This window comes from Panthera tigris, chromosome B4, assembly GCF_018350195.1.
Source record: "Panthera tigris isolate Pti1 chromosome B4, P.tigris_Pti1_mat1.1, whole genome shotgun sequence".
NCBI lineage: Eukaryota > Metazoa > Chordata > Mammalia > Carnivora > Felidae > Panthera > Panthera tigris.
Genome location: NC_056666.1, coordinates 76,774,512 through 76,801,606, shown reverse-complemented (window position 1 = coordinate 76,801,606; position 27,095 = coordinate 76,774,512). Strand labels below are relative to the sequence as shown.

Here is a 27,095-nt window from a genome sequence, read left to right as displayed (position 1 = left end):
AAGCTGTGTAGACCAGAATTTTAAATTTATCCTCATTTTAAAACTAGACAGGTCCTGTAGTTAGTATAATTAACAGAATGGTCATCAGGAAGCTTGCTGTTCATATAACAATATATTTTACATTCAGCAAACTTAATTTTATCAAATATCCTTTAATTTCACAGACAACAATATGATACATATTGTGTAAGAAGCGCACAATAGTTCTGCAGTACAATTTCAGAGTGTATACAAACTGGAATACAGAGGTTAAACACTGGGGTATGGATGGCATTCTTGAGCTTTGGATAAACTGCATACAAAACTTGCAATTCAAATATTAGCCAATCTGGAAACTTTACTTCTCATAATATAAAAATGATACTTTTGAGATGCAAAATATTTTTTTTTTACTAAACTATATAAACATTTAAAATAATTAAAAACTCAACTTTAGAATTTATAAAGATTAGCTATAAAAATATATCGGCAGTCACTTTTCTTAGAAATGTACCATTCGCTACATTACAAAATAGTCTCTAACATAAAATTGCCTTAATAACCATACGATTTTAGAATCTGATAAACCTTACATTAAATTGATTATAAAATCCTCTTGGAAAACTTTGGTATGTATCTTCAGAAGATTTTAAAAAAATACTCTAATATCTCAAGGGCCTGTAAACATTCCATTCTATTAAAGCACAACAGAATAGGTAATGTATATTCAACTGCATACAGAATATAGAATCAAAAAACAATTTATTATATATTTGTAGAAAATCTCCATTCCCAGAGTAACCAAAAAACAAACTATTTAAAAGTATCAAACTTTTAAACAGAAGTTCTCTTTCCATTCTGATAAAAAATGTTACAAAATCACCATACTTCATTCATGTACCTTAAATGCCTTTGAGGACAAAGCCTCAAAAACAGTTAAACCCAAGTCTCAAAAGCCTCTCAAGTCTAAGAAACAAACTTTAAAAAACCCATTTCAACGATATGACGATAGAACAAGTATACGTAATCAGAACACATAATTTATATATTTAGTTATGTATTAGCTTTTCTATTTGTAATTTAAAATTTATTGGCAGAAATAAAACACTCGCGCGCGCACACACACAAGTGAAAAAGGTAAATTTTAGGAAACAGTAAGAAATGCAAACCTACAGGGTAAACTGATTTTAAAAATAATTTACCAAATTTCATCTTCTCTGGCATTTTTGGGTTATTGTCATTTAGGAAATTCAAATTGGTGTGAGAGCTCACTTCCCTCTTCTTCAGTGGGTTTCATTTTTCCAGAGCTTCCACCTGTGCTAGTGACTTCCTTGAGGTCATTTTCCACTTCATCTTCTGTCACCAGATCTCTTGCATAAGATTATCTTTGAGTTGCAAAAGCCTAAATAAAAAGCTCCATTTTTGACCTTTTAATTTATAAAACTCCACTAAAAAGAAAAGAAATCCATCTAATTTTTAGGCAAGTCTGCAAAAATATTTTCTTTCTTAATCAAACACTTTTATGAGAATAAAGATCCTTCAAAGTTTTTAACTCTTCTATTAGAGTTTTATTTTGATTTTCCAAGACTGCAACTCGATTTTCCAGGCATTTCACATATTCTTTCTTCTTTCTGCGACATTCTCGAGCAGCTTCTCTAAACATAGGCATTAAAAACCAATGTTAGAAAAAAAGTTCACATTCTTTAAATGGTAAATGCACCTCAGTAATCCTCCCTGGTCATCTCTCTACATCTCTACAGAACCAAAATACATAGATCTTAAGTGCAGAATTCAATCGGTTTTGGCAAATGCACATACCTATATAACCCCCACACTTATCAAGACAGAGAACTTCTTTCTTGTCCCAGAAAGTTGCCTCGTGCCCATTCCTGGTCAGTGCTCTCCCCAAACAACTAATGTTCAGATTTTATCACCACAGATCAAGATTGTCCTATTCTAGAACCTCAAATAACAGAGTCATACAGTGTGCGCCCTTGTGTCTGGTCTCCTTTCACTCAGTATACTTTTGAGGCTCATCGATGTTGCTTCGAGGTGGTTTGTTCCTTACTGTTGCTGAGTGTATTCCATTGTGTGACCATCACCATAGCGTATTGATCTATTCCTTGGGGCTGTTTCTCATTTTAGCTGCTATGCATGTTCTTAACACCAGGTTCTTTGTGAGCATATGTCCCAAAACCAAGGATTCAAATTTATGGGTCCTCTGGCTTTTGACACTGTTTCTTCAATTTTTATTTAAGTTTTAATTACAAACAGTGCTTGATACTCAGTTTTGTAAATGTCCTCTTAGAATATTTCTGTGAAGTCACATACATGTATCACATATGTAGAGCGGTATTATTTTGAGTATTTTTTATATTATGTACTGTAGGTATTATCTGCAACTTGCTTTTTTTACACTGTTTTATTTTAATGATGTTTCCAAGTAGGTATAGATCCTTGCCATGTACACTTTATTGTTAATTCATTTTCATCCCTAACTACTAGTGAGATTGAACATCTTTTCAAAAGCCTATTGGTCTTTTGGATCTTTTTTTTTTTTTTAATTTTTTTAATGTACGTTTATTTTTGTGACAGAGACAGAACGTGAACGGGGGAGGGTCAGAGAGAGAGGGAGACACAGAATCCGAAGCAGGCTCCAGGCTCTAAGCTATCAGCACAGAGCTCGACACCGGGCTTGAACTCACGGACCGTGAGATCACGACCTGAGCCGAAGTCGGACACTTAACCAACTGAGCCACCCAGGCGTCCCGGTCTTTGGATCTCTTATGTAAACTGCCTGTTCATACCCTTTTTCCATTCATACCTTTTCCTGTTTTACGATGAGAAATTATAAAGACAACCTAAGAACTCTGTGTGCATTATACATATTAATCCTTTATCTGTTTTTATATTATTTCCTTTTTAAAAGTTTATTTATTTTGAGAGAGGAAGAGAGAGAGAGAGAGTGCGAGCAGGGGAGGGGCAGAGAGAGAGAGGGAGAGAGAGAACCCCAAGCAGGCTCTGAGCTGTCAGCATGGAGCCTGACACGGGGCTCAAACCCACAAACCATGAGATCATGACCTGAGCTGAGATGAAGAGTCAGATGCTTTACCAACCAAGCCACCCAAGCGCCCCTGTTTTTATATATTATTTTCTAATCTATCATTTGACTTCTCATATTTTTATATCTTATACCATAAATGCTTCTTTTTTAGTCTTTTTCTTGGCTTAGGTTAAAATTCCATGCACTATATATTTCTCTCTTAATTTTAAAGATAATTTTATTGCTTAATTTTTCACAATTAAGTCTTTAATCCATTTGGAATTACTTTCGTATGTGATATAAAATAGAGGAGTCTAATTTAATTTTCTTTCAGATGCGGTGTCAGTTAACATTTATTAAATATGCCATCTTTTAGAAGTACTGTACTTAACTAGCATAAAAAGCTATTTCTGGGCTCTATCCTGTTTGCTAATGTTATTGTCTGCTCCTGTGCTGATACCAAGTTTTGATTACAGTGGCTTTAGAGAGTATGTTTTAATGCCTAATGGAACAAGTAACCTCTTCCTGTTCTTGACCATTCTAGAACACTTTTTTCTTTCATGTCAACTCTCATCTTATGTTGTCCAATTCCATGGAGATCTATAGAGGTTCTAGTTTGAATCACATTAAATTTATATGTATATTTTAGGGGCACCTGGGTGGCTCAACTGGTTAAGCATCTGACTCTTGGTTTTCGCTCAGGTCATGATCTCATGGTTTGTGAATTTGAGCCCCACATTGGGCTCTGTGCTGACAGCGTGGAGCCTGCTTGGGATTCTCTGTCTCCCTCTCTCTCTGCCTCTCCCCTGCTCATTTTCTAGTTTTCTCTCAAAATAAATAAACAAACTTAAATGTAATCTTCTCCTATTGTGTTTACTAAGGGTTTTATGATTTTTTGCCACTAATGCGAATATTACTTCCCATTATTATTTTCAAGACGGTAATTCATAGTAGAAAAACTTACTAAATTTCCTTATAAATCACTGTAATTAAAAAAATTTATTATGATATACTATACACACAAAAGTATGTGGTGTAATGTTATGAAGCATAATAAATGAACACATGTAAACCCAACACCTGATTTAATAAGAGAACATATGATCTATACTGTTGAAGAAATTTCTGTGCTATTTCCTGATTCCATACCCCTGCCTCTTGCCTGGAAGCAATTACTAGCTTCAATCTTTTACTTATTTTCATGGTTTCAGTAATATTTATACGTCTCTAAATTGTATATAATTTAGTTTGCTTATATTCTAAAACTTATTTTAACATTTATTTTTGAGACAGAGAGAGACAGAGCATGAAAGCATGAAGGGGGGAGGGTCAGAGAGAGGGAGACACAGAATCCGAAACAGGCTCCAGGCTCTGAGCTGTCAGCACAGAGCCCGACGCGGGGCTCGAACTCATGGGCTGTGAGATCATGACCTGAGCCGAAGTCGGCTGCTTAACCGACTGAGCCACCCAGGCACCCCTAAAACTTACTTTAAAATATGACACTTTATGTATTCTGTTACAACCTATTTTCACTTAACTTTATTTTCCTAATACTTATTCATGTTACAGTGATCAATCAATACACATGAACACTATCAGATTGAATAAAGACAACCAAAATTTATGTGTCCATTCTGTTACTATTTAGGTTGTTTCCTGATTTTTGTTGTTGTGAACATTTTTATGCATACTTCCTGCAAAAGTCTCAGTCACATACACAGAGTGAAACAGCTCATAGAGCATATCCAGGTCAACTGTACAAGATAAGGCCAATTAATCCAAAGTGATTATACCAACTTTCACTGCCATAGGCAGTCTCTGAGTTTCACTGTTTCAAATCCTTGCCACTTCCTGGTTAGACTTTGAAGATTTTTGCCAATTGGGTGGGGATAAATGGTAACTAAATGTGTGGTATTAATTTGCATTTCTTTGATTACTGATTGATAAGGGTGAATAATCTTTCATACGATTATTAACCACTTGTGTTTTCTGAGAAATGCCTATTCATATATTTTGCCAATTTTTCTTCCATTAGGTTGTACTTAATAACTTAGAAGATATTTTTGTTTTTTTCAAACAAATCTTTTTGTTGTTGTTAGATATGTTTCAAATATCTTCTATAGGGTTGGAGCTTGTATTTTCACTCTACAGATGAACAGAAATTATTAATTTTAATGAAGATTCATTAATCTTTTGTGTTAATGTTTGTGGGAGGGGTGTGCATTGTTTTAAGTTATCTTTCCCTAATCCTGAAACCATAAGATTATATATTTTCACTTAAAAGTTTCAAAATTTCATCTTTCACATTTGTGTTTTTAATCTCTCTGCAATGATTTTGTGTATGGTGTGAGGAAGAAATCCAGTATTTTTTCATTTATCAATAATTATCCTAATACCATTTATTGAAGAGTCCCTCCTTCCCCCAATAATCTGTCCTGTGTCCATGGATCAGTTTCTGAGCTATTTCATTGGTCAATTTTTTTTTTCCCTCAATGCCACTATCACATTATTTCAATTACCACAGCTTTAAATAAAACTTGGTATCTCCTCACCTTATTCTTGTCTGGAATATTTTGGCTGTTCTTGGCCCTTTACTCTTCTATAAATTTTAGTATCAACTTGTCAAGTTCTTCAAACAACCTGTTTAGGTTTTGATTGGAACTGCATTGAATCTATGGATCAATTGGGGGAAAAATAGTCATCTTTATAATACTGAGTTTCCATATCTATGGACATAGTATTTATTTCTCCATTTTATTTAGATCTTCCTTAAGGTCTTTCAAAGACATTGTACAATATTTTTCATAACTGTCCTGGACATCTTTTGTTGTTAGATTTCTTGTCTGATATTTTGTTGATAACATAAATGGTGTCTTTTAAATAATTATTTACCAAACCATTACTGATGTAAAGAAATATGATTTTTGAATACTGGTGTTACATTTAGCAATGTTATAAATTCATTACTTCTAATAATTTTTCTGTAAGTCCGTTTTAAAAAATAGGCAATTATATGGGGCGCCTGGGTGGCTCAGTCGGTTAAGCGGCCGACTTCGGCTCAGGTCATGATCTCGCGGTTCGTGAGTTCAAGCCCCGCGTCGGGCTCTGTGCTGACAGCTCAGAGCCTGGAGCCTGTTTCAGATTCTGTGTCTCCTTCTCTCTGACCCTCCCCTGTTCATGCTCTGTCTCTCTCTGTCTCAAAAATAAATAAACGTTAAAATAAATAAATAAATAAATAAATAAATAAATAAATAAATAAATAAAAAATAGGCAATTATATAAAAAATAGTAGGTAAGGATTTCCTTTCATTTAAATCCTCATAATACCCTCTGTTCTTGTTTTACTACAAAATGGTTAAAGGTTTCCAGTACAATGCTGGTTATTTTTCAAGCTTTCTAATACTTTGTACATGATTCTCCTGGATATTCTAAGCAGATGAATATATATTTGCTACGGAGAGCGATTTTATTTTTTCTTTTCCAATTTTTATCATTTTTATAGTCTCTTGATCTTTGATGATTTTCAAGGACACCCTTTTTTTTCTTTAAATCTAGTAGACCGATAACTGAAGGCTTTACAAAAGTTGTTCTGTTGTGTGCTCTGATGACTCTTGCTCCTGAAAGGTAGTGCAGTATTATCGAATATCTAAGTCTTTGGACTCTGAAACCTGGACCCGTGTTTTTAAATCCTACCTCTACCACTTACTAAGTAGTTTAACCTTGGGCAAAGAAATTAACCTAAGCCTCAGTTTCCTCATCTCAGAAAAACTGGAAATAATATTATATACACCTCAAACATTTTTGTGAAAATAACATAAAGGCTTGGCACATATGATGATGGAGGCCTAATTCCTTGGACAGTCTGTGATTTTTCAACTTGTATTTGTTAGAACTCAATGTATGGGAATTTGTTAAAGGCTGTGTTAAGACTGCTTTCTTCCAAAAAGTTGGGGAACTATGGACCCAGACCATTTTTAAATTTCAGCTGACTCTTGAACAACACGGGTCTGAACTGTGTGAGTCTACTTATATGCAGATTTTTTTTTAATATGGTACCATAAATGTATTTTCTCTTCCTTATGATTTTCTTAGTATTTTTTCTCTAGCTTCCTTTATTGTAAGAATACAGTATATATAACTACACATAACATAAAAAATATGTGTTAATTGGCTGTTTATGTTATCAGTAAGGATTCTAGTCAACTCAGTTTTTGGGAAGTCAAAAATTATAGACTTTCAATTGTGGGGCGGTGGGGGTCAGCACCCCAACGCCTCCATTGTTCAAGGGTCAACTTTGCTTGGGTCTTGACTTCATGAAGAATAACAATCTCTGATCCAGTTCCCCCAGGCTGCACAGACCCCAGGCTTTGCCCTAGTCCCCTTTGCATACCAAAGCTATACCAATCACAAAGATATGAATTTACAGATTATACAGGGGTTGCTTCAGTGCTTATGAACTTCATGGTCTTGTGCTTCTGATTGATTCCTAACCTCAATAGATATCTCTTACTTCCCTGGAGGCTCATCCAATCATTTAAAAGGGTGGTTTTTATATTTCATCAAGCTGTTAATAATATTACATAGCGAGGTCATATTATCAGAAAGAGAAGCCTCATTCTAGTAATTCTTAACAAATCTTTTGGGTATCCTAGGTACACAACCATATCATCAACAAAAAAACACGGTTCTTCTTTTCTAGTATTTACATAACTTACTTCAGATCCTTGTCTTACTGCATTTGTTGGAACCTCCAAGACAACGGACAATCCCTGCCATGTTACTAAGTTCATTACAGTGATGCTCGCTCTTAGTTTTTAGTAAAGAAACATTTTATCTTGAAGTAATTAAATGCATCCTTCTGGTCCTTGTATGATAATTTTTATTGCTTTAGAAAATCATCCTTTTATTCTAATTTTCTAACTTACTGAGAGGAGTTAAAAACAGAATCCTGTAATTTTTTAAATATTTGTTTTATATGTGGGTATCTACCCTTTTTGATTCCTAACATAGTTTTTATTAGTGTCCTTTCTCTCTTTTTTTTCCCCTTAAACTCACTACAGAAGGGTACCCATTATATTCTTTTTCTCAAAGAACTGGTGGTTTTCATGGCTGATGTACATATAGCTAATACTACTATGTTTAAAATACATTTAAAATGAAAGTAAATGTTTCTGGAGGTTAAATCACTGATATATATTCATGGGTAAAATTCATTTTTAGCATTTCTGTGGCCATCAGTTTTTTAGGAATTCTTTCCTCTTCCCACTATCAATGGCAAACAGCAAATTATTATTTTCATTTAACTTTTGTGAGCCCAGCAAGAACAAAATATACTGTTCGAAAAGCTCTGCTTAATAGTACTATTCAAAAGACAAAATAAAAATGAAAGAACTCTAGGTCATATATTAAATAAAGAGATTGAGCAATGGGATCCTTTGGAAATGAACTAGATACAACATAACACTCAGTAAAATAAAGCTCTCTTTTTTTAAAGTAAGCTCTATTTATGGCCAATGTGGGGCTCAAACTCACAACCCCAAGATAAAGTTGTGCTCCACCAAATGAGCTAGCCAGGCACCCCAAAACTCTCTCATTTTTAATTCACAATTCCAGTTAACATCTGGTTACGTTTTGAGATTTACAAAAACGTTACCCATTCTGGCAGTACAATTTTACCACCTACCTGTTTTTCATCAACCTTATTTCTCTCTTCAGTTGGGGGTCATCTGTCTTAGATGTCTGAGATGTAAGAGTCACAGGAGATGTCATCACCACAGTTTGTGGCAGCGAAGTAGCTGACGGTGTGGTACGGATCTGATATGTCTGCATATCTCCTGATGCAGCTGTGTGGTCAGAAGAGTGAGTTAATTCATAAGTGTCTTTGAAAGTACATTGGGATGTTTTCCACAGACACTTAAACATACTTACTTTGTACAACCACCTGGTTGCTGGGCACAAGTATTTGCTGTCCATCAGAGGTCTGTGCATATTGGAGAATTGTTGTCCCTTGCTGAGTACTGCCTGAATTTGTCATGGTTAATGTCTGAAGTCCCTGTACTCCATCTGTGCCTGGGCTGGCCAGTTGTAAGGCTCCATTTGGGGCAATGGCAACTTTAACCAAAGAGAGAACATAGCTATTGTAAGGCTATACAATACACTAATTGCAAAGGATTGGTGAAAAAAAACCCAGCCACTACTTATTAAAACAGGTCTGAATGCAGTTCCACTTGGTAACTGTTAACTACTTTGAGTGAACTATATGTAAAAGAAATAAAATAAATAAAATGGCATTTCTTTATAAAATTTTATAGTTCAGGTGCACTAATCTTAAATTTAGTCTCAAACTGTAGATTAGTCAAAACACATTATGGGCTCAATGGAGCACTGCATGCTAATTGCTAATGTTGTCACAGCAGTTCTGAAACATTAGGAGAGGGTACCAATGGCTAACTTTTTTTTTTTTTTTTTTAATGTTTTATTTTATTCTTGAGGGAGAGAGACACAGTGTGAGTAGGGGAGGGGCAGAGAGAGAGGGAGACACAGAATTTGAAGCAGGCTCCTGGCTCTGAGCTGTCAGCACAGAGCTCGATGTGGGGCTTGAACCCACAAGCTGTGAGATCATGGCCTGAGCTGAAGTTGGTCGCTTTACTGACAGAGCCACCCAGGCGCCCCATCAATGGCTAACTTTTAAAGGAAAAATCAGTAGAAGGAAACATTAACACACTGTGTATTTTTATTCAAAAGAAGCATTAAAAAGATTATAAGCTTAAAAATATTTTTGAATAGATTAAATGGGCCTATGCCTATGGGAAAATTTTTAAGAGGATAAAAGGTTACATAATGAAAAAATATGTATCTTCATACTTTGTTTCTGAGTTCTGCTGTCTAGGGGTAACCACTATTAAATTGTACTAAATGTTATTTACTTAAGTGATATTTTAAAAATGTAATCTATTCAAGTTACTTCCTAGTGAAAATCACCAATAAGGTTGTCATGAGAAAGAGGTCACATTACTATGTGTCCCACAGCATTTTTCAATGATATATATATATATATATATATATATATATATATTTATTTTAATGTTTGTTTATTTTGAGAGTGAGTGAGCAGGGGAGGGGCAGAGGGAGAGAGAGAATCCCATGCAGGCTCCACGCTGTCAGCGCAGAGCAGAGCCCAATGCGGGGCTCGATCTCACAAACTGTGAGATCATGACCTGAGCCAGATGCTTAATGAACTGGGCCACCCAGGCGCCCCTCAATGAATTATACTTATGTTAATGCTTTCCTCTCAAACCTTACATGAAACACCCATAAGATATGATCAAATGGAAAGCATTTTACCATTATGCAATCCCACGTAATAAATCCCCTTCAGAATCTAATGCCTCATCTCTGTGCCCTCTTACCAGATTATAATTATGCAACTTTTCTTCTCCTTTTATACTCTGGGTACCAGGAAGCCAAAACACACTTGTCTGAATGTATGTTTTAATTGATAATATTTTTTTTCAGGAGTATATAATTATCTCTCATCCACTACCACACAACAAATATTCTACATACTTTAATTTATATGACTTTAGAAGTAATGACAGTTTAAGATTTTTTAGATGCAGAGATTTGTTTTAAACTTATATTAGCAATTGTTTTCAATCGCCTTCTCTCCAACGCACATTATATATATACATATATATAAATGTAAATATATAAGTAAAATAAAAAGTCCTATTCTCTATCCCAATTTATTCTACTGGCCACCCCACACCCTTATTCTGGGGTAACCATTTTCGATGTACATCCTCTTCCTAATCATTTCCTATGTTCATATAGACTGATACATTAACACACATCAAAATGTGTATCCATACACACATATGTATACTTTTTTTTTAATGTTTATTATTTATTTTTGAGAGAGAGAGACAGAGCGTGAGCACTCAGGCACCCCTAAAAAATTCTTTAAGAAAAGTAGCATATCAGCACGTTAAAAATTATGATATATTAATATGGCTTCTTATTCTAAAACAATTAAAATTAGGAATTATGAAAACTACATAGAAACTTAGGGAGATATTTCATATGTTATAATTGAAATAAGTACAATTCTTTTTTTTTTTTTTTTTAATGTTTATTCTTGAGAGAGACAGAGATGGAACATGAGCAGAGGAGGGGCAGAGCGAGAGAGGGAGGCAGAATCCCAAGCAGGCTCCAGGCTTTGAGCTGTCAGCACAGAGCCCAATGTGGAGCTCAAACTCACGTACTGCAAGATCATGACCTGAGCTGAAGTCAGACGCTTATTGACTGAGCCACCCAAGCACCCCGAGAGATACATCTTTTGATGTTAAACATATGTAATAATACAGAATTGTTTTCATTTTTATAACCTATCTTCCTATTTTTAACATGTATATTTATCTGGTTGAATCTACTCTAAATCTACACTGATACGGTAGCCATTAGTCACATATGACTATTAAATTAACTGAAAGCAAGATAAGAAATTCAGTTCCTCAGTCTCACGAGCCACATTTCAAGTGCTCAACAGTCACACATGGCTTAGTGGCTACTATACTAGACAATGCAAATATAAAACATTTTCAGCAAGGAAGTTCTATTGGATCATGCTGTCTTAAACACCAGTTTGAACTGTATTTATTTTGGGGTGTCAGTTAAGTGTCCAATTTCAGGTCAGGTCATGACCTCATGGTTTGTGGGTTCAAGCCCCACATCAGGCTCTGTGCCGACAGCTTGGAGCCTGGAGCCTCAGATTCTGTGTCTCCCTCTCTTTCTGCCCCTCCCCTGCTTGTGCTCTCTCTCTCTCAAAAATAAATAAAAACATTAAAAAAATTTAAAACAAAGAAAGAAAAAGATTTTTGAAAACAGTAATGGATGTGTATGGAAAGAAAAATCAGTTTTGTTTAAAATGAAAGTGAACTTCTCAACTGCCTCTGATCTTTGTTCCCAGGTCTCCTTCCTTGCAACCACTGTTCTCAGTTTCTTATGTGTCCTCATTGAGGTGTTTTTTACATATTCTTTAAATAACTTATTCACGACAAATTTCACTGAAAGCTTACTATGCGCCAGGGCCTCCAGGCCAAGAATACAGCTGTGAACAAGACAAAGTTCTTTCCCTCAGGGAACTTATCTTTGAGAACAGATCATAAATAAACTGATCTATAATTATGTATAATCTATAATTAAATATGTACTTTTTAATAATTACATATAAATGCTATGAAAAATGTAAGAAAGCTAAATAAAGAGAGCACATTTTAATAAAGAGTGGTCTCTTTGAGAAGTGACACTTGAGCAGAAGTAAGGATGTAAAAGCCATCCATATGAGACTCTGGGAGAAGAATGTGCCAGGCAGTGGGGTGACAAGCCCAAATATCCTGAGGCAGAAACAAGCTTCATGTTGGAGAAATTCCAAGAAAGTCTGTGTTGCTAGAATGCCAGCCAGTGGCAGATGAGATTGGAGTTTGGTAAGTGAGGCCAGATCTTGAATGGAACTTAGCCTTATAGGACTTATTCTAGGGGTGATAGAGAGTCACTGGAGCAAAAGTGGTGTGATCTAATGGACATTTTATTTATTTATTTTTATTTATTTAAAAAAAAAATTTTTTTTTTAACGTTTATTTATTTTCGAGACAGAGAGAGACAGAGCATGAACAGGGGAGGAGCAGAGAGAGAGGGAGACACAGAATCTGAAACAGGCTCCAGGCTCTGAGCCGTCAGCACAGAGCCCGATGCGGGGCTCGAACTCACGGACCGTAAGATCATGACCTTAGCCGAAGTCGGACGCTTAACCGACCAAGCCACCCAGGCGCCCCCTAATGGACATTTTAAATAAACTGCTTTGGCTGCAGTATGGAAAACGAGAGCAAGAATGGAAGCAAAATGACCAAGTGGACGTGCAGTGCAGTAATTCAGATAGGAGTATAAGCCAGGGTAATGGTGGTGATTGGAGGTGTGAGACGTGAGGGGACGGGACACAGATTTTGTGGCAAGAGTCAATTAGACTTGAACAGGAGTTAGGAATGGAAGGAAAAATCCTCTACAAATGGACAGCACAAAGAATTCCATGGGGTGATGAAATTATATCTTGATTGTGGTGGTGAGACAACTCCATGCATCTGTCAAAACTCCAAAGTAAGCATATCACTTACAAGCTGTGTGGTAACTTCAGGGACATTATCTAACCTCTCTAAGGCTCAGTTTCCTCATAAATTGATAACTGCCTACCTCACAAAGTTGCTGTAAGGAGTAAATGAGATAATGCTGAAAAGGTATTCTGCATTATTTTGGGCTCAAAATGCTAACCTTCAACTAATTATCCTCACTACTAAAGCATGACAGTCTTTCTATACACCACTTCTTTAGCGTTTGTGTATCCATCATGGAAAAATGTATTCCTATACGTACTGTACTGTCCACTGCTAGTTTGATAGATGGGAGTTGGAACAGACATAGAAGTGACAGCAGAAACTCCAGGGTTTTCTCCGTCTCCTTTTCTGCCCCGTGTATCTTCAGAGGATAGATCTTTCAAAATTTTTCTGTGAAAAATAAAACTCAATTAATGCTGGTAATGAGGACAGCTTTATAAAAACAAACTGCCAAACCTTTTTCAATCTCAGGTTAAAAGTACAATAATCTACTAGACATTTTAACTGTTTTGTCAAGGAGCCACTCAGTTCAGCACAGACTACTGTAATGACGTACTGCAGGCGAGTTATGCTTTAAAGTTTATGGCTCCTGGAAAAGAGACAATGAACAAATACACAGGTACAAGGCCCTTACAGAGGTATGAAATGTCTCTTTCCCTACAAGAGAGATGACTCCGTTGTAAGGTATTTTATTAATTAACAAGAACAGTATTCATTTTCTAAATAGTGACCTTTATTTAAAAAGACCCAATCTGGGGCACCTGGGTGGCTCAGTTGGTTGAGTGTCCAACTCTGGCTCAGGTCATGATCTCAAGGTTCATGAATTTGAGCCCCGTGTCGGCCTTGCACTGACAGCTCAGAGCCTGGAGCTTGCTTTGGATTCTGTGTCCTATCTCTGCCCCTCACCCATTCATGCTCGCTTTCTTTCTCAAAAATAAACAAACATCGGGGCGCCTGGGTGGCTCAGTCGGTTAAGCGGCTGACTTCGGCTCAGGTCATGATCTCACCGTTCGTGAGTTCAAGCCCCGCATCAGGCTCTATGCTGACAGCTCAGAGCCTGAGACCTGCTTTGGACTCTGTGTCTCCTTCTCTCTCTGCCCCTCCCCTGCTCGTACTCTCAGTCTGTCTCTCAAAAAAATGAATAAACAAAAAAAAAAAAAATTAAAAATAAACAAACATTAAAAATAAATAAAAAGACCAAATTTGTCTTTCCACCCTTCAACTCTATAGTGAGAAGCCCACAGTTTTAAGAAACCAATAAGAAATAAGAATACTACTATAAAAAGCACACACTAGTGATAAGTAAAACTGTTTATTTATGGTTTTAATATTTTTAGGTAATCTCTATGCCCAAAGTGAGGCTCGAACTCACAACGCCAAGATCAAGAGTTGCATGCTCCACCGACTGAGACACCAGGCGCCTCAATAAAATTGTTTAACAGGAAGTAAATATAATCCCACAGGTATCCCTCAGACTTGGTAAAATGGGACTTATGACAGGAATATGGAGATAGAAAAAGATTCCTTTGCTGAAAAGAAAGAACTTCCAAAACACAACTGGGGGCAGAGGGACAATTAAGCATTATTTCTTTCTAGAAGAAAAATAAAAAAAGAAATCTTAAGATTTCTATGTTCATTGTAAAAAAAAAAACAAAAAACAAAAAATAGTCACAAAGGGGGGAAAAAAACCTTATCATTGAAAAGGATCTTTTATGTTATTTATGCCAACCTTCCAGCCTATGCAGGAATGCCCTAGCATTCCTAACAGCCTCTATTTCCGGGAATAAGTCATCTACAACTTCCAAATAGCAAACCTCAATTATTAAGCCCTTACTTATTTAGACCAAAAGCTGGTTCCACCCAGGAAAGCTAAAGAAATTTAAGCTTAACCAAAATTCTATATCCATGCCCTACTTTGTAACATTTCACAATCGCTATAGTTCTTTATTTGAGGCCAGATAACTTTAGTTCCTTCAGCTCTTCTTCTATAACACACTGAAAAATGTTTTCCACACTGAAAAAGACTGTCTCCTTACTCTGGACAATCTTCCCACCAAAAGCTAATAAATTTGTAGACTGTATCAACAGATGTTCCATATCGAGAATAAGGGAGGGGCAGTCCTATAGGACTCCATGTTAGGCATTTGGAGAATGGTCACACTGTTTCCTAAACCTGCTTGTATCAGAATTGCCTGGAGAGGTTTACTGAATCCACATTCCCATCTGATACCCCGAACAGTTGAGTGAGTAGGTCAGGACAGAGCTCCAGAATCCCTTTAACAAGATGTCTGTGTGGTCTTATGCAGCCAGCCTAGCATGAGACTGCGGAATGCTGCGCCCAGTTCTTTTTCACTTTTAAGTTATGGAACATTTGGAGTATAAAGAAAAGTACAGAAGGGGCACCTGGGTGGCTCAGTCAGTTAAGCATCCAACTTCGACTCAGGTCATGATCTCATGGCTCGTGGGTTCGAGCCCTGTGTTGGGCTCTGTGCTGACAGCTCAGAGACTGGAGCCTGCTTTGGATTCTGTCTCTCTCTCTCTGTCCTTCCCCCACTCTCTCAAAAGTAAACATTAAAAAAAATTTTTTTAAAGTACAGAAATTAAGACACCTGTGTGCCAAAGAATCAATAGATGGTAAGTAAGGTTTCCTGCTACCTTGCTGAACTCGTTACTTTATTTTAGTGGGTACTTTAAGATTTTCTGTATATGAGATCATGTCGTCTACAAATTGTTCCTTTCCAATCTGAATGCCTTTTATTTCATTTTCTTGCCTAAATGCCTGAATACAATGTTAGGTAGAAGTCGTGAGAGCAGACATCCACAGCCTTGTTGTGTTCATGATCTTAGGGAGAGAACATTCACTCTTACATCACTAAATATGCTTAGCTATGGGCTTTTATAGATGTACTTTATTAGGCTGAAGAGCACCCCCCTCTTTATTTATTTGAGAGAGTGCATGTGCGCATGAGCAAGTGAGGGTCAGAGAGGAAAAGAGAAAATCCCAAGCAGGCTCTATGCTCAGCACGGAACCTGATGCGGGGCTCGATCCCACTAACTGTGAGATCGTGACCTGAGCTGAAATCAAGAGTCAAACACCCAGGCGCCCCTGAAAAGCTCCCTTCTATTTGTTTGATGAGCATGTTATCAAATGGACTTGTTAAATGCTTTTTCTTGTGTCCGTTGAGATGATCATACATTTTTTTCTTATTCTATAAATATGATGTATTACGTTAATTGATTTTCAGATGTTAAGCCAATCTTGCGTTCCTGGTATGAATCCTACTTTTTCATCATGTGTAACACCTTTTATGTGTCATTGTATTTAGTTTGCTAAAGCTCTTATTTTGCTGTGTTTATATTCATGAGGAATACTGGCTTATAGTTTTATAATCTCAATTAATGAATTGAAGCCATGTCTTCTAAATATTAATTATTGCTATCATTTGACCTACCAATTATTTGCTTTCTGGGTTTTTTTTATGTTTTTCTAAATTCATTTTTGAGAGAGAGAAAGAAGTGAGCAGGAGAGGGGAAGAGAGGGGGGAAACCAAGAATCTGAAGCACACACTGCGCTGACAGCAGACAGCCTGATGCAAGGCTCAAACTCACAAATCGTGAGATCATGACCTGAGCCACAGTCAGATGCTTAACCAACTGAGCCATCCCAGGATCCCTGCTTTCTGTTTTTAAAAAAGTCTTCTGGGGGTGCCTGGGTGGCTCAATCGGTTAGGCGTCTGACTTCGGCTCAGGTCATGATCTCATGGTTCATGAGTTCCGAGCCCCATGTCGGGCTCTGTGCTGACAGCTCAGAGCCTGGAGCCTGCTTCGGATTCTGTGTCTCCCTTTTTCTCTGCCCCTCCCCTACTCGTGCTCTCTCTCCATCTCTCAAAAATGAATAAATGTTTAAAAAAAAAATTGTTTTCAAGTCTTCTGGGGTTGCCTTGCTGCCTCAATTGGTAGATAGAGCATGCAAAAAAATTTTTTTAAACGTTTATTTATTGAGACAGAGACAGAATGCAAGCAGGGGAGAGGCAGAGAGAAAGGGAGACACAGAATCTGAAGCAGGCTGCAGGCTCCAGGTTCTGAGCTGTCAGCACAAAGCCCGATGCGGGCTTGAATCCATGAACTGTGAGATAATGACCTGAGCTGAAGTCAGATACTTAACCAACTGAGCCACCCAGGTGCCCCAGAGCATGCAACTCTTGATCCTCAGAGTCATGAGTTCAAGCCCCATACTGGGAATAGAGCTTACTTAAAAAAAATAAATAAATAAAAAGTTTTCTGTGTTCTTTTGGATTTGAAGAGTTTTCAGAACTCCACTTTATCATATGTTTGACAAAATCTCTTCATATAATTTAGTAATTGCTCTAAGGAGTTCTAATAGACCTCATCTACTTAGAATCACTGTTTTACCATGTCAAGTGAACCTGAGAAACCTTACCTCCAGAATGAGTCTCTTTATCTCCCCCCTTATGTTATAGTTGTCTTACACATTACATCTGCATTACATCTACATACATTAAAAGCCCCATCAGACAATGCCATATTTTCTTGTCAACCAAACATATTTTAAAGAATTCAACAGGAGAATAGTTCATTATACTTGCCCAGATCTTGCTGTTGCTGTTTCTTCATTCTTAACCTTCCAGATTTCTATCTTAAGAGCTTTCTTAGCAGTTACTTTCTTTTTTTTTATTCTTGAGAGAGAGCACGAGGGAGAGTGAGCAAGCACAAGCAGGGGAGGTGCAGAGTGAGAGAGGGACACAGAATCTGAAGCAGGCTCCAGGCTCTGAGCTGTCAGCCCAGAGCCCAACGTGGGGCTCGAACTCACAAGCCGTGAGATCATGACCTGAGCCAAAGTCAGACACTTTACCAATTGAGCCACGCAGGCGCCCCTCTTAGCAGTTACTTTAGAGCAGGTATGCTGTCAATGACTGCTCTTAGTTTTCCTTCATCTGAAAATATTTATTTCACCTCCCATTTCTGAGGGATATTTTCACTAGATAAAAAATTCTGGATTGACAATTCTTTTCTTTCAGCACTGTAAAATTCTGTGCTTCAGTGCAGAGCCTGCTTGGGATTCCCTCTCTCCCTCTCTGTTCTTCCCCTAATTGTGCATGCACACATGTGCTCTCTCTCTCTCTCTCAAAATAAACCAACTTAAAAAATTTTTTAAAAATGTATTTCATTTCCTTCTAGCCTCGTTTTTGATCAGAAATCTATAGTGATTTACACTGTTCCCTTTAAAGTAACGTCATTTTTCTCTGTGCACAAGATTTTTGTCTTTAGTCTTCACCAGTTTGATTATGACTTGTCTGGGGAGGGGTTTGTGTTTATCTATGGCTTAGCGTTTGCTGAGCTTTTTGAATCTGTGGGTTTCACCAAATTTGAAAACATTCCAGCTATTATTTCTTTAAATATTTTTTTCTGCAACATACTTCTTCCTCTCCTATGACTCGAATGACACAAATATTAAAACTTTTGGTATTGTCTCACAAGTCTCTGAAAATTAGTGAATTTTTCTAATCTTTAGTTCAGACTGGATAATCTCCAATGAACTATCTTTGAAGCTATCTCATCTTTATTTTCCTATTCAACCCATCCAGTGAGGTTTTATTTCTGTTACTGGATTTCTCAGCTCTAAAATTTCTATTTAGTTCTCTTTATAGCTTCTACTTTTTGCTAGGAGTTCTTATCTTTCTATTCATTTCAAGAGAATTCACACTTGTTAGGACATTTTAATAGCTCCTTTAAGTTTTTGTCCCATAACTCCAACATCTGTGTCATCTAGGAGATGACATCTGCTGACAGTCTTCCCATGCCAAGTTAAGATTCTTCTGGGTTCTTGGTATGCCAAGTAATTTGGGACATGGGACATTTTCAGTATTATGATACCAGACTCTGGGATCTTGTTTAAATCCTATGGAGAAATTTTGATATTCTTGTTTTAGCAGGCTATCAACCTAGTTGTGTCCAGGCCATTGATTTTGACCAGCATTCAGTGGACTGTGGTTCCAATGTCATTTCAGTTTTCAAAGCTTTTGCAGTGTTACTCAGATCTGGTCCATATGTGCACCAGGTAATTACTGTTCAGTCTGGGACTTGAGCCACTGCATGTCGTATGTGTAGTTCATTCAATTCCCTAGGTCTATATATGCTAGGGAAGCCCATTTTTATTATTTATTTGCTAAAAATTTATAAATGGGTGCTGAATTTTATCAAATACTTTTCCTGCATTTCTGAGTTGATTATATATTGTTTGTATGGATTCTCACTTATCATGGTTTATTTCCTTGTATGTTTGATGATTTTTCACTCTGAATTCATATTTGGTTGATCCTAATTTGGTATAATGCAGAAAGCTTACTTTGGGGGAAGCTTCCTTTCAGATGTTCTAGCCTCCTGCAGAAATCCCAGCTTAATACAAAACTCTCAGGTTCAGAGTCCTTTCCTGCAGTAGACCTAAAGCAATGTGTGCACTTTGGTTTTCAGGCTTGCTTCTGCTTCTCACTCTGGTTTCAGCTCATGTATTTGTATTGTTAAAAAGAAAACCACAGGCCCAAAATGGCATCACTTAGGCCAAATCCCCAACCCAGAGCTTAATACCTAATCTGTAAACCTCCTCCAGAAATGTAGTCTTTACTAGTCAGTCAGAGCTTTTCAGATCAGTACCAGTGAGGGCCACACAGGCCCTCTCCTTCTCCCAGAGGAGGACGAGGTCATCTGCATCAAAAGAACCACTGCTCTTCCCACTAAGAGAAAGATACCCTGCTGGAACAATCCTGTTCTTTTGCTAAAACTTTCTTGCCCCACCCTCCTTCCTTTAAAAACCTTCTGTTTTGGGGGTGCCTGGGTGGCTCAGTTGGTTGAGTGTCCGACTTCAGCTCGGGTCATGATCTCACAGCTTGTGAGTTTGAGCCCCACGTCGGGCTCTGTGCTGACAGCTCGGAGCCTGGAGCCTGCTTCGGATTCTGTGCCTCCCTCTCTCTGCCCCTAACCCACTCGCATTCTGTCTCTGTCTCTTTCAAAAATCAATAAACATTAAAAAAACAAAAACTTCCGTTCTGTATAGCTCCTTGGCTCCCCTCTACTTGCTAGATAGGATCTGCCCAATTCAGGAATTATTTAATAAAGCCACTTAGACCTTCAAATTTACGTGGCTGAATTCTGTTTAACAGATATGGTGGCTTCAGGATCAGAAACGAACTTCTGGCAGTATCTGGGGACAATGAAAAACACAGGCATGAGCCCTGCAAACCCTTCAGAGTTCACCATCTTTCTCCCTGTTTCCAAGGGCCATTGGTAAGTCCCTCTCAGTTTTAGCTCTGCTCTTTTTGCATTCAAGCTGCAGATCTGACTTTCCAATAAAGTATTAATGGGTCAGGCTAGAATAATAGGAGGTTCTAAGGAAGCACCAGCCCTCAGCCCTTGGTTCAGCCCACATTTCCACTTTGGAATCCTTTCCTAGTTCCAGTCTCCAGTCCCCATTTACTGGAGTATGTTGGTTTAGTCTTATTCATTTCCAGTCCACAGTCTCCCTGAATGGAGTCTGCTGGTTTAGCTCACATTGGGAACTGCTGGTAGTGCACAAAGACTTCTCTTAACCACTCTGCAGTGACATGTTTTGGTTACTGGTGGTGTGCTGAGGGGCACATGTTTGTCTTGTTTTATGTAAATGTAATTGCTAGTGGGGATTTCAGAAACTAAAAAGCCACAAAAATTGGTGGGTCCAGGTCAAATCACTTAAGAGCTGTTACAGCACTTACCACCTAACTCAAAGACTCTCAACGTAGTAGAAGCTAGTCAAGGAACAGGTTAGATTGACACTAGGTCACCCACTGATCTCCAGAAAACTTCCGTGCAGTGAAGCACACTGTAAAACAACCCATAAATTCCAACCCCAAAGCAAGTCCCTCTTAGGGATTAGTTTGGCTCGGAGAAACCCAAAGGCCTAGTTAAAACAAGAGATCCTTTAGATCTAGAGTTAGTGTGCCACCTTCTGGCAAACCTGCTTATTTTATGTTTAAGAACTATAGGCCCAGAAGTTAGATACCTAGCAAATTTTTTTTTTTTTTTTTTTTTTTTTTACCAAAACAACATGGAATTACGATGGCTGTTATGAGGAATGCTGAATTAGACAAGATCATTCATTTAAGAGGTACACTTGAAAGCAATGGCTGATTACCTGTTTTAATTGGCAAGAAGAGGCCTCCAAAAGATTTCAAAATCCCAAAATAGTTTTCATTAAAAGACTCATGGCAAACAGCTAATGAAAAACAGAAAAATTATCTAAAACAAGACTACACAGAAGACTGATGTAATTCCTGCCACTCTCGTCTGTCCTTTGAGTACTCATCCTAGTGAGCTTCTGTCTGAACTGCCTTTCCACTCTGAAAAGACAATGACCTTTTGAAAGAAGACCACTTGGGGCTACTGGTGATCCTCTTCAGGTATCTCTCATTCCTTACTCTAAGGCTGAACCGAGGGCTGTAGTTAAAGAATTTCTTAAACTAGGGAGGACCCTCAAGAGTTTTTATAAATAGATGGATCTCCTGGGCCGAGTTGAGAGAAGGGAAATGAAAATTCATGTTGTCCCTTCCTTTCCAAATCCAAACCCAGTGGATAATGATCCTTTCTCTCCTGGAAATAACTATTTTCTTTTTGCTTCTTGTTACCTCCTAAGAACATGGCTTGGCTTTCTGCCTGCCTGGGACAGGAGGCCGTCTCTTCTTTCTTTGGCTGTGTTTGGGAGTAACTCCAGATCTTCTTCTTCTGTTTTTAAAGTAGGCTTCATGCCCAGTGAGGAGCCCAACTCAGGCCTGAATTCACAACCCTGAGATCGAGACCTGAGCTGAGATAGAGCCAGATGCTTAACCAACTGAGGCACCTAGGCACCCCACCTCTAGATATTAAGAGAGTACCTTTCATTCCCTCTTTGAGGAGGCATCTTGGGTCCATAAGGTTGCCAGAAATATTTACTGTTTGTCCTGCTGAAACCTAACAAGATATTTGAAAGGACTTAATAACTCTATAATCAGAAATCTGACCAAATTGCATGCTGATATTGAGAGCCTGATAGTTTTTCTTTAAAAAAAAAAAAAAAAAAGATTTTTAAAATGTTTATTTTTGACAGAGCATGAGTGGGAGAGGGGCAGAGTGAGAGGGAGACACAGAATCCAAAGCAGGCTCCAGGCTCTGAGCTGTCAGCACGGAGCCCGACGCGGGGCTGTGAGGTCACGACCTGAGCCGAAGTTGGGCGCTCAACTGCTCAACCGACTGAGCCACCCAGGCGCCCCGTAAACCTGATAGTTTTTCTTAAAAGCCTTCTCCCCTAAGCTAAATGTACCCAGAGAGAAAGAAAACATTCTCCTAGGGGGATGGGTGTCAGTACTTTGGTATCCTTTTGTCAACAACCCAATTCTTTGAGGAATTAAAAAGAGCTGTCCTTGTTTTAAGAATCTAGTATTTATAGGACAAGAGGTATGGTTCTAAGAACAATTCAAAGATCACCAATGTCCAAACCTCCCCTATTTATCTCAAAAGGCTTATAATTGGGGTGCCTGGGTGGCTCAGGCAGCTCTTGATTTCGGCTCCAATCATGGCCTCATGTTTCGGATCAAACCCCGCGTAGGATTCTGCACTGACAGCGCAGGGCCTGCTTGAGATTCTCTCTCAAAATAAATAAACATAAAAGAAATGTAAAATGTTCAGGGCACCTGACTGGCTCAGTCGGTAAAGCATCCAAGTTTTGATCTTGGTGTTGTGAGTTCAAGCCCTATGTGGGGTACAGAGATTACTTAAAAAAAAAAAAAAAAAAAAAAAAAGTATAAATGTTCAATGTTCTATCTGGTCTTCTCTAGGAACTCTTATCTAGTCCATTTCTTTAAAATGCAAATTTAGGGGTGCCTGAGTGGCTCAGTTGGTTGGGCGTCCAACTCTTGGTTTTGGCTCAGGTCATGATCTCATGATTTGTGGGTCTGAGCCCCTGCACTGGGCTCAGTGCTGCTGGTGCGGAGCCTGCTTGGGATTCTCTCTCTCTCTCAAAATAAATTTAGAAAAAAATAAAATAAAATGCAAATTCAATGGAGGTAATTTTTATCAAGGAAAAAACAAAAGGGGGGAAGGCAGTTTAGAACCTGACTTGCCAAGGGGCGCCTGGCTGGCTCAGTCGGAAGAGCATGTTATTCTTGATCTCACGGTCGTGAGTGGAGCCTCATGTGGTATAGAGGGTACTTAAAAAAATAAATAGAAACTTAAAAAAAAGAATTTGCCTTGCCAAGGTCAAATCCAAATCTGAAGTGTCTTCTCCACAAATATTCGAAAAAGCTTTAGCCATTCAAACAGATAACCTTAACTTATTCCATCTACCAAAAAACAAAAAGAAGAACCCAAACTCAGATCCAACTTTTATAACTAGTTATTTTTTGCACCCATTTCATGGTAATAATTTTAAAACCGAAGCTATAAGGTCTCTACAGTCTGTATGTTCACATGTGTCTATACAGAGGTGTTGTAGTTATTTGATATTGCTTAAATTAATTTGTAAAAGAGCTCTATTTAGTTGGTTTAAAGGCAAGCATTTGTAAGGACTGGGCATTCTGAAACTCTCAGAAAGAAACTAACAAAATTTTTTTCAAATTCATATATCTGAAAAAATATTTGACATGAAATCTAGTTTAAGATTGATGGTTTAATTAAAACAGACATGGCTTTAGAGTTATCGACATTAAATAGAAAACTTTTATTCTACATAAGTTCATGTTATCTCTTACTCTGTCAACAAAAAAATAATAGGATAATGGCTGACTTTGTTAAATGTTGAATGAAGTATTTGTACATAATCTACACATAATTATTAGAGACAAATATATGTATGCAAGATAAAAGTTTACCAATGAACTTTTCAGTGATATTATGTCTACTTAAACCGTTTTCCCCAATTTGGGGGTGGCAGAATCTAAAACCTTACTTTACTGAGATAGATTAAATGATTTAACTAACACTAAACTCATCAAATACCAAAATCATTTCCAAATAAGATAAAATACTGCAACATTAATAACATTTATCACGGAGAATCTAAAAGATATTTAGATATGTTAATGCTATATTGGACAATTTTAAAGGACGTGTTTTTGGAAATTTTGATTTGCAAATTTTAAGAACGCTTTAATTTTCAGTAGAAATTAAGGTTTCTAAGGGTTAAGAAGTCTAATTGCTATATGTAATTAAAGCTAGTAAGAATAAAACATCTCCATGTGCCAGGAAAGATGTGTTAAAAAAGGGCATGAGAAATATATATATTTTTTTGTTCTAAAATGAGGATGGTTGTCTAAAGAGGAAAAACATAGGACAAATCAGAATGTAGAAAAAACTGTTGTAGTAGGTTTGTGGCAGAGGAATCTCTGAAAAGCAACTATATCATGTGTGATCCAGCTGGTTAAGATTAAAATAATTTTATTTTAAAAAATGAGTGTAAAAATTTTTTTAATGTTTTTATTTATTTGAGAGAGACAGAGACACAGAATCTGGAGCAGCCTCCAGGCTCTGAGCTGTCAGCACAGAGCCCGATGCGGGGCTCAAACTCACAGACTGAGATCATGACCTGCACTGAAGTCGGACGCTTAACCGACTGAGCCACCCAGGCGCCCCTAAAAATGAGTTTTAAAATCAAAAGTAAGCTGGTGTAAAATTAGAATTTGTTGTTTTAATAGAGGCAAAAACCAAAGTTCTCTTGGACTTTGGTCTGATTTTGGTAATATTGTGAAAACTCCTTTAAGTTTCAGAATGATCTGTGATCCTGTTTAGGCAAGTGCCTTAGAACCTATATTTGATATTTTTGATGAATGCCCCAAAATTTAGTTCTATTTTTTTAAGGTTTTATTTTTAAGGAATCTCTATATCCTACATGGGGCTCAAAATTATGACCCTGGGATCGAGTCACATGCTCTACCTATGGAGCCAGCCACACCCAAAATTAAGTTCTAAAGTCTTTTTGATTTGGAATATCTCAAAGGATTTGTTACGCTTATTTGATATTTGACAATGCTTCCCATGTAGTTTATTACATAAGTAATTCTAAGCCTTCTTTATATTGTATTTTTTTTTTTCTATTTATTTTTGGGACAGAGAGAGAGACAGAGCATGAACGGGGGAGGGGCAGAGAGAGAGGGGGACACAGAATCGGAAACAGGCTCCAGGCTCCGAGCCATCAGCCCAGAGCCTGACGCGGGGCTCGAACTCACGGACCGCGAGATCGTGACCTGGCTGAAGTCGGACGCTCAACCGACTGCGCCACCCAGGCGCCCCCTTTATATTGTATTTTTAAGACTGTGGCCATGTGTGGGTAAGTTGATTTTGCTTCTGCAAAAATGGCCCCTAAATGCCAGACTTCTGCTGTCACGATGTCCTTACAACATGGCAAAAGCCTGCTCCAAGACGGGCCTCTAGGTTTTTACTCACTTTCTGGCAAATCTCATTTTTTGGTTTTAACATTTCTTCACCCACCATGGTATAAGAGGACTCCAATTATAAATAAACATTGGTGTGGAGACTTCTAGAAGATTGCAAAAAGAACTTACCATCAATGTCTAACCTGTCAAATCCATAATCCTGGAAATACTTTTTGTTCCCAGAGGCCTCAAACCTCCTCCCTCTGAACACCCGCAGCTGGACTTCATTCATTTGCCACCTCGAATGGGCTATTAATATTTTCTTGTTAGTGTATGTATGTTTTCTGGATAGACTGAAGTTTGCCAGTGTGAGGGCATTAGTATTGCAGCAGGGGAAAACAAACAAACAAAACCCTTAGAAAACGTGTTTCCCATATTTGGGCTGTACTTTCCACTGAGGCACGCACTTCACTGGGCAAATCATTCAAGCCTTGATAAAGGCCTTACAAATATCTCGGAATTATCATTGCCCCATCACCCTTAATCATCAGGCAAGGTGGAGAGAACTAATGAAGTTCTCAACATCTCTCAGCTTGCTGAATTCGGCAAGGTGTTGGCCTAAAGTGCTGCCACTGGCTCTGCTCACTATTTGCAACACATTCCATAGGAGACAGTCACAGGCAGACCACTCACTGTCTACCGGTGTACAACTTTCTGCTGATTCCTTGTTGTCTGTCTCATGCTAGTATAACCAGTTACTAGAAGTCTTTAATGTCTTATTCTAAAGCCTATCACCAACAGGTTAAAGAAGCTTTCCCAGACGGTATCAAAGGATCCTGTTGGTCACAGTCTGGAGCCTGGTGACTGGTATTTTGGAAAGGTCATAAAAAAAACCCAGAAACAAACACCCAGCTCTCAAGTCCTGTTAGAAAGTACCTTACCAAGTGCTCCTGACCACTGACACTGCTGCAAAACTAAAAGGTATTAAGCCCTGGGTAAACACCACACAGTTAAAGAAGGCTCCATCTGGTCTTGTACAGACGCTGGAGATCTCTAAATCAAATTGACAAGAGAGAGAAGTAGCTTACAACAAGGTAGACTGTTTCTATCCAAGACGATGGATCATACTTTTACTGCATTATCTGCTAGGATCCTTAGATCCTCTAGCCAAAGTGGTCCTTGATAACAGACAGACTGTATTGATTCATCTGTTAGCTGAGAAGGAGTTGTCTGTGCTGTGGCCAACACCACCTACTGTTGTACCAGGATTAATTAACACTTTTGAAAAGTTAAAATTACAAAAGATCACAGAACAAGACATTTGGCTTTAAAAAGTTGACTCCTTCCACGAGGTTCTTTCTTTCACTTACTTGATTTTGACTGGCTTAGGCCTTGGAGACCAAGGCTCTAGAGTGCACTTCAAATATTGAGAATTATTCTTATAGGAATCATAATAATCTGTGTGCGTTGTATTCTCTCAAAAGCTTTAAATGCATGTTCATAGCCACTAACCAC

The 27,095-nt window shown here is 37.8% G+C and overlaps 1 protein-coding gene across 8 annotated transcripts in view; it reads right to left on the bottom strand.

The window, feature by feature from the left end:
• Positions 1–132: 132 nt before the first annotated feature.
• ATF1 (activating transcription factor 1) overlaps positions 133–27,095 on the bottom strand; it is an 81,494-nt gene continuing 54,531 nt past the window's right edge. For 6 of the 8 annotated variants that reach the window (XM_042992278.1, XM_042992279.1, XM_015542239.2 and 3 more), the window contains 4 exons: positions 13,448–13,578; positions 8,951–9,133; positions 8,706–8,865; positions 133–1,634 (listed from right to left, as the gene is read on the bottom strand). In XM_042992278.1, coding sequence (XP_042848212.1) covers positions 1,490–1,634; positions 8,706–8,865; positions 8,951–9,133; positions 13,448–13,578 — 619 coding nt within the window. In that variant the 3' untranslated portion in view covers positions 133–1,489. Of the gene's footprint in view, positions 1,635–5,574; positions 5,695–8,705; positions 8,866–8,950; positions 9,134–13,447; positions 13,579–22,109; positions 22,186–27,095 lie in introns of all 8 variants that reach the window. The other 2 variants (XM_042992281.1, XR_006219942.1) reach the window with 2 other exon arrangements.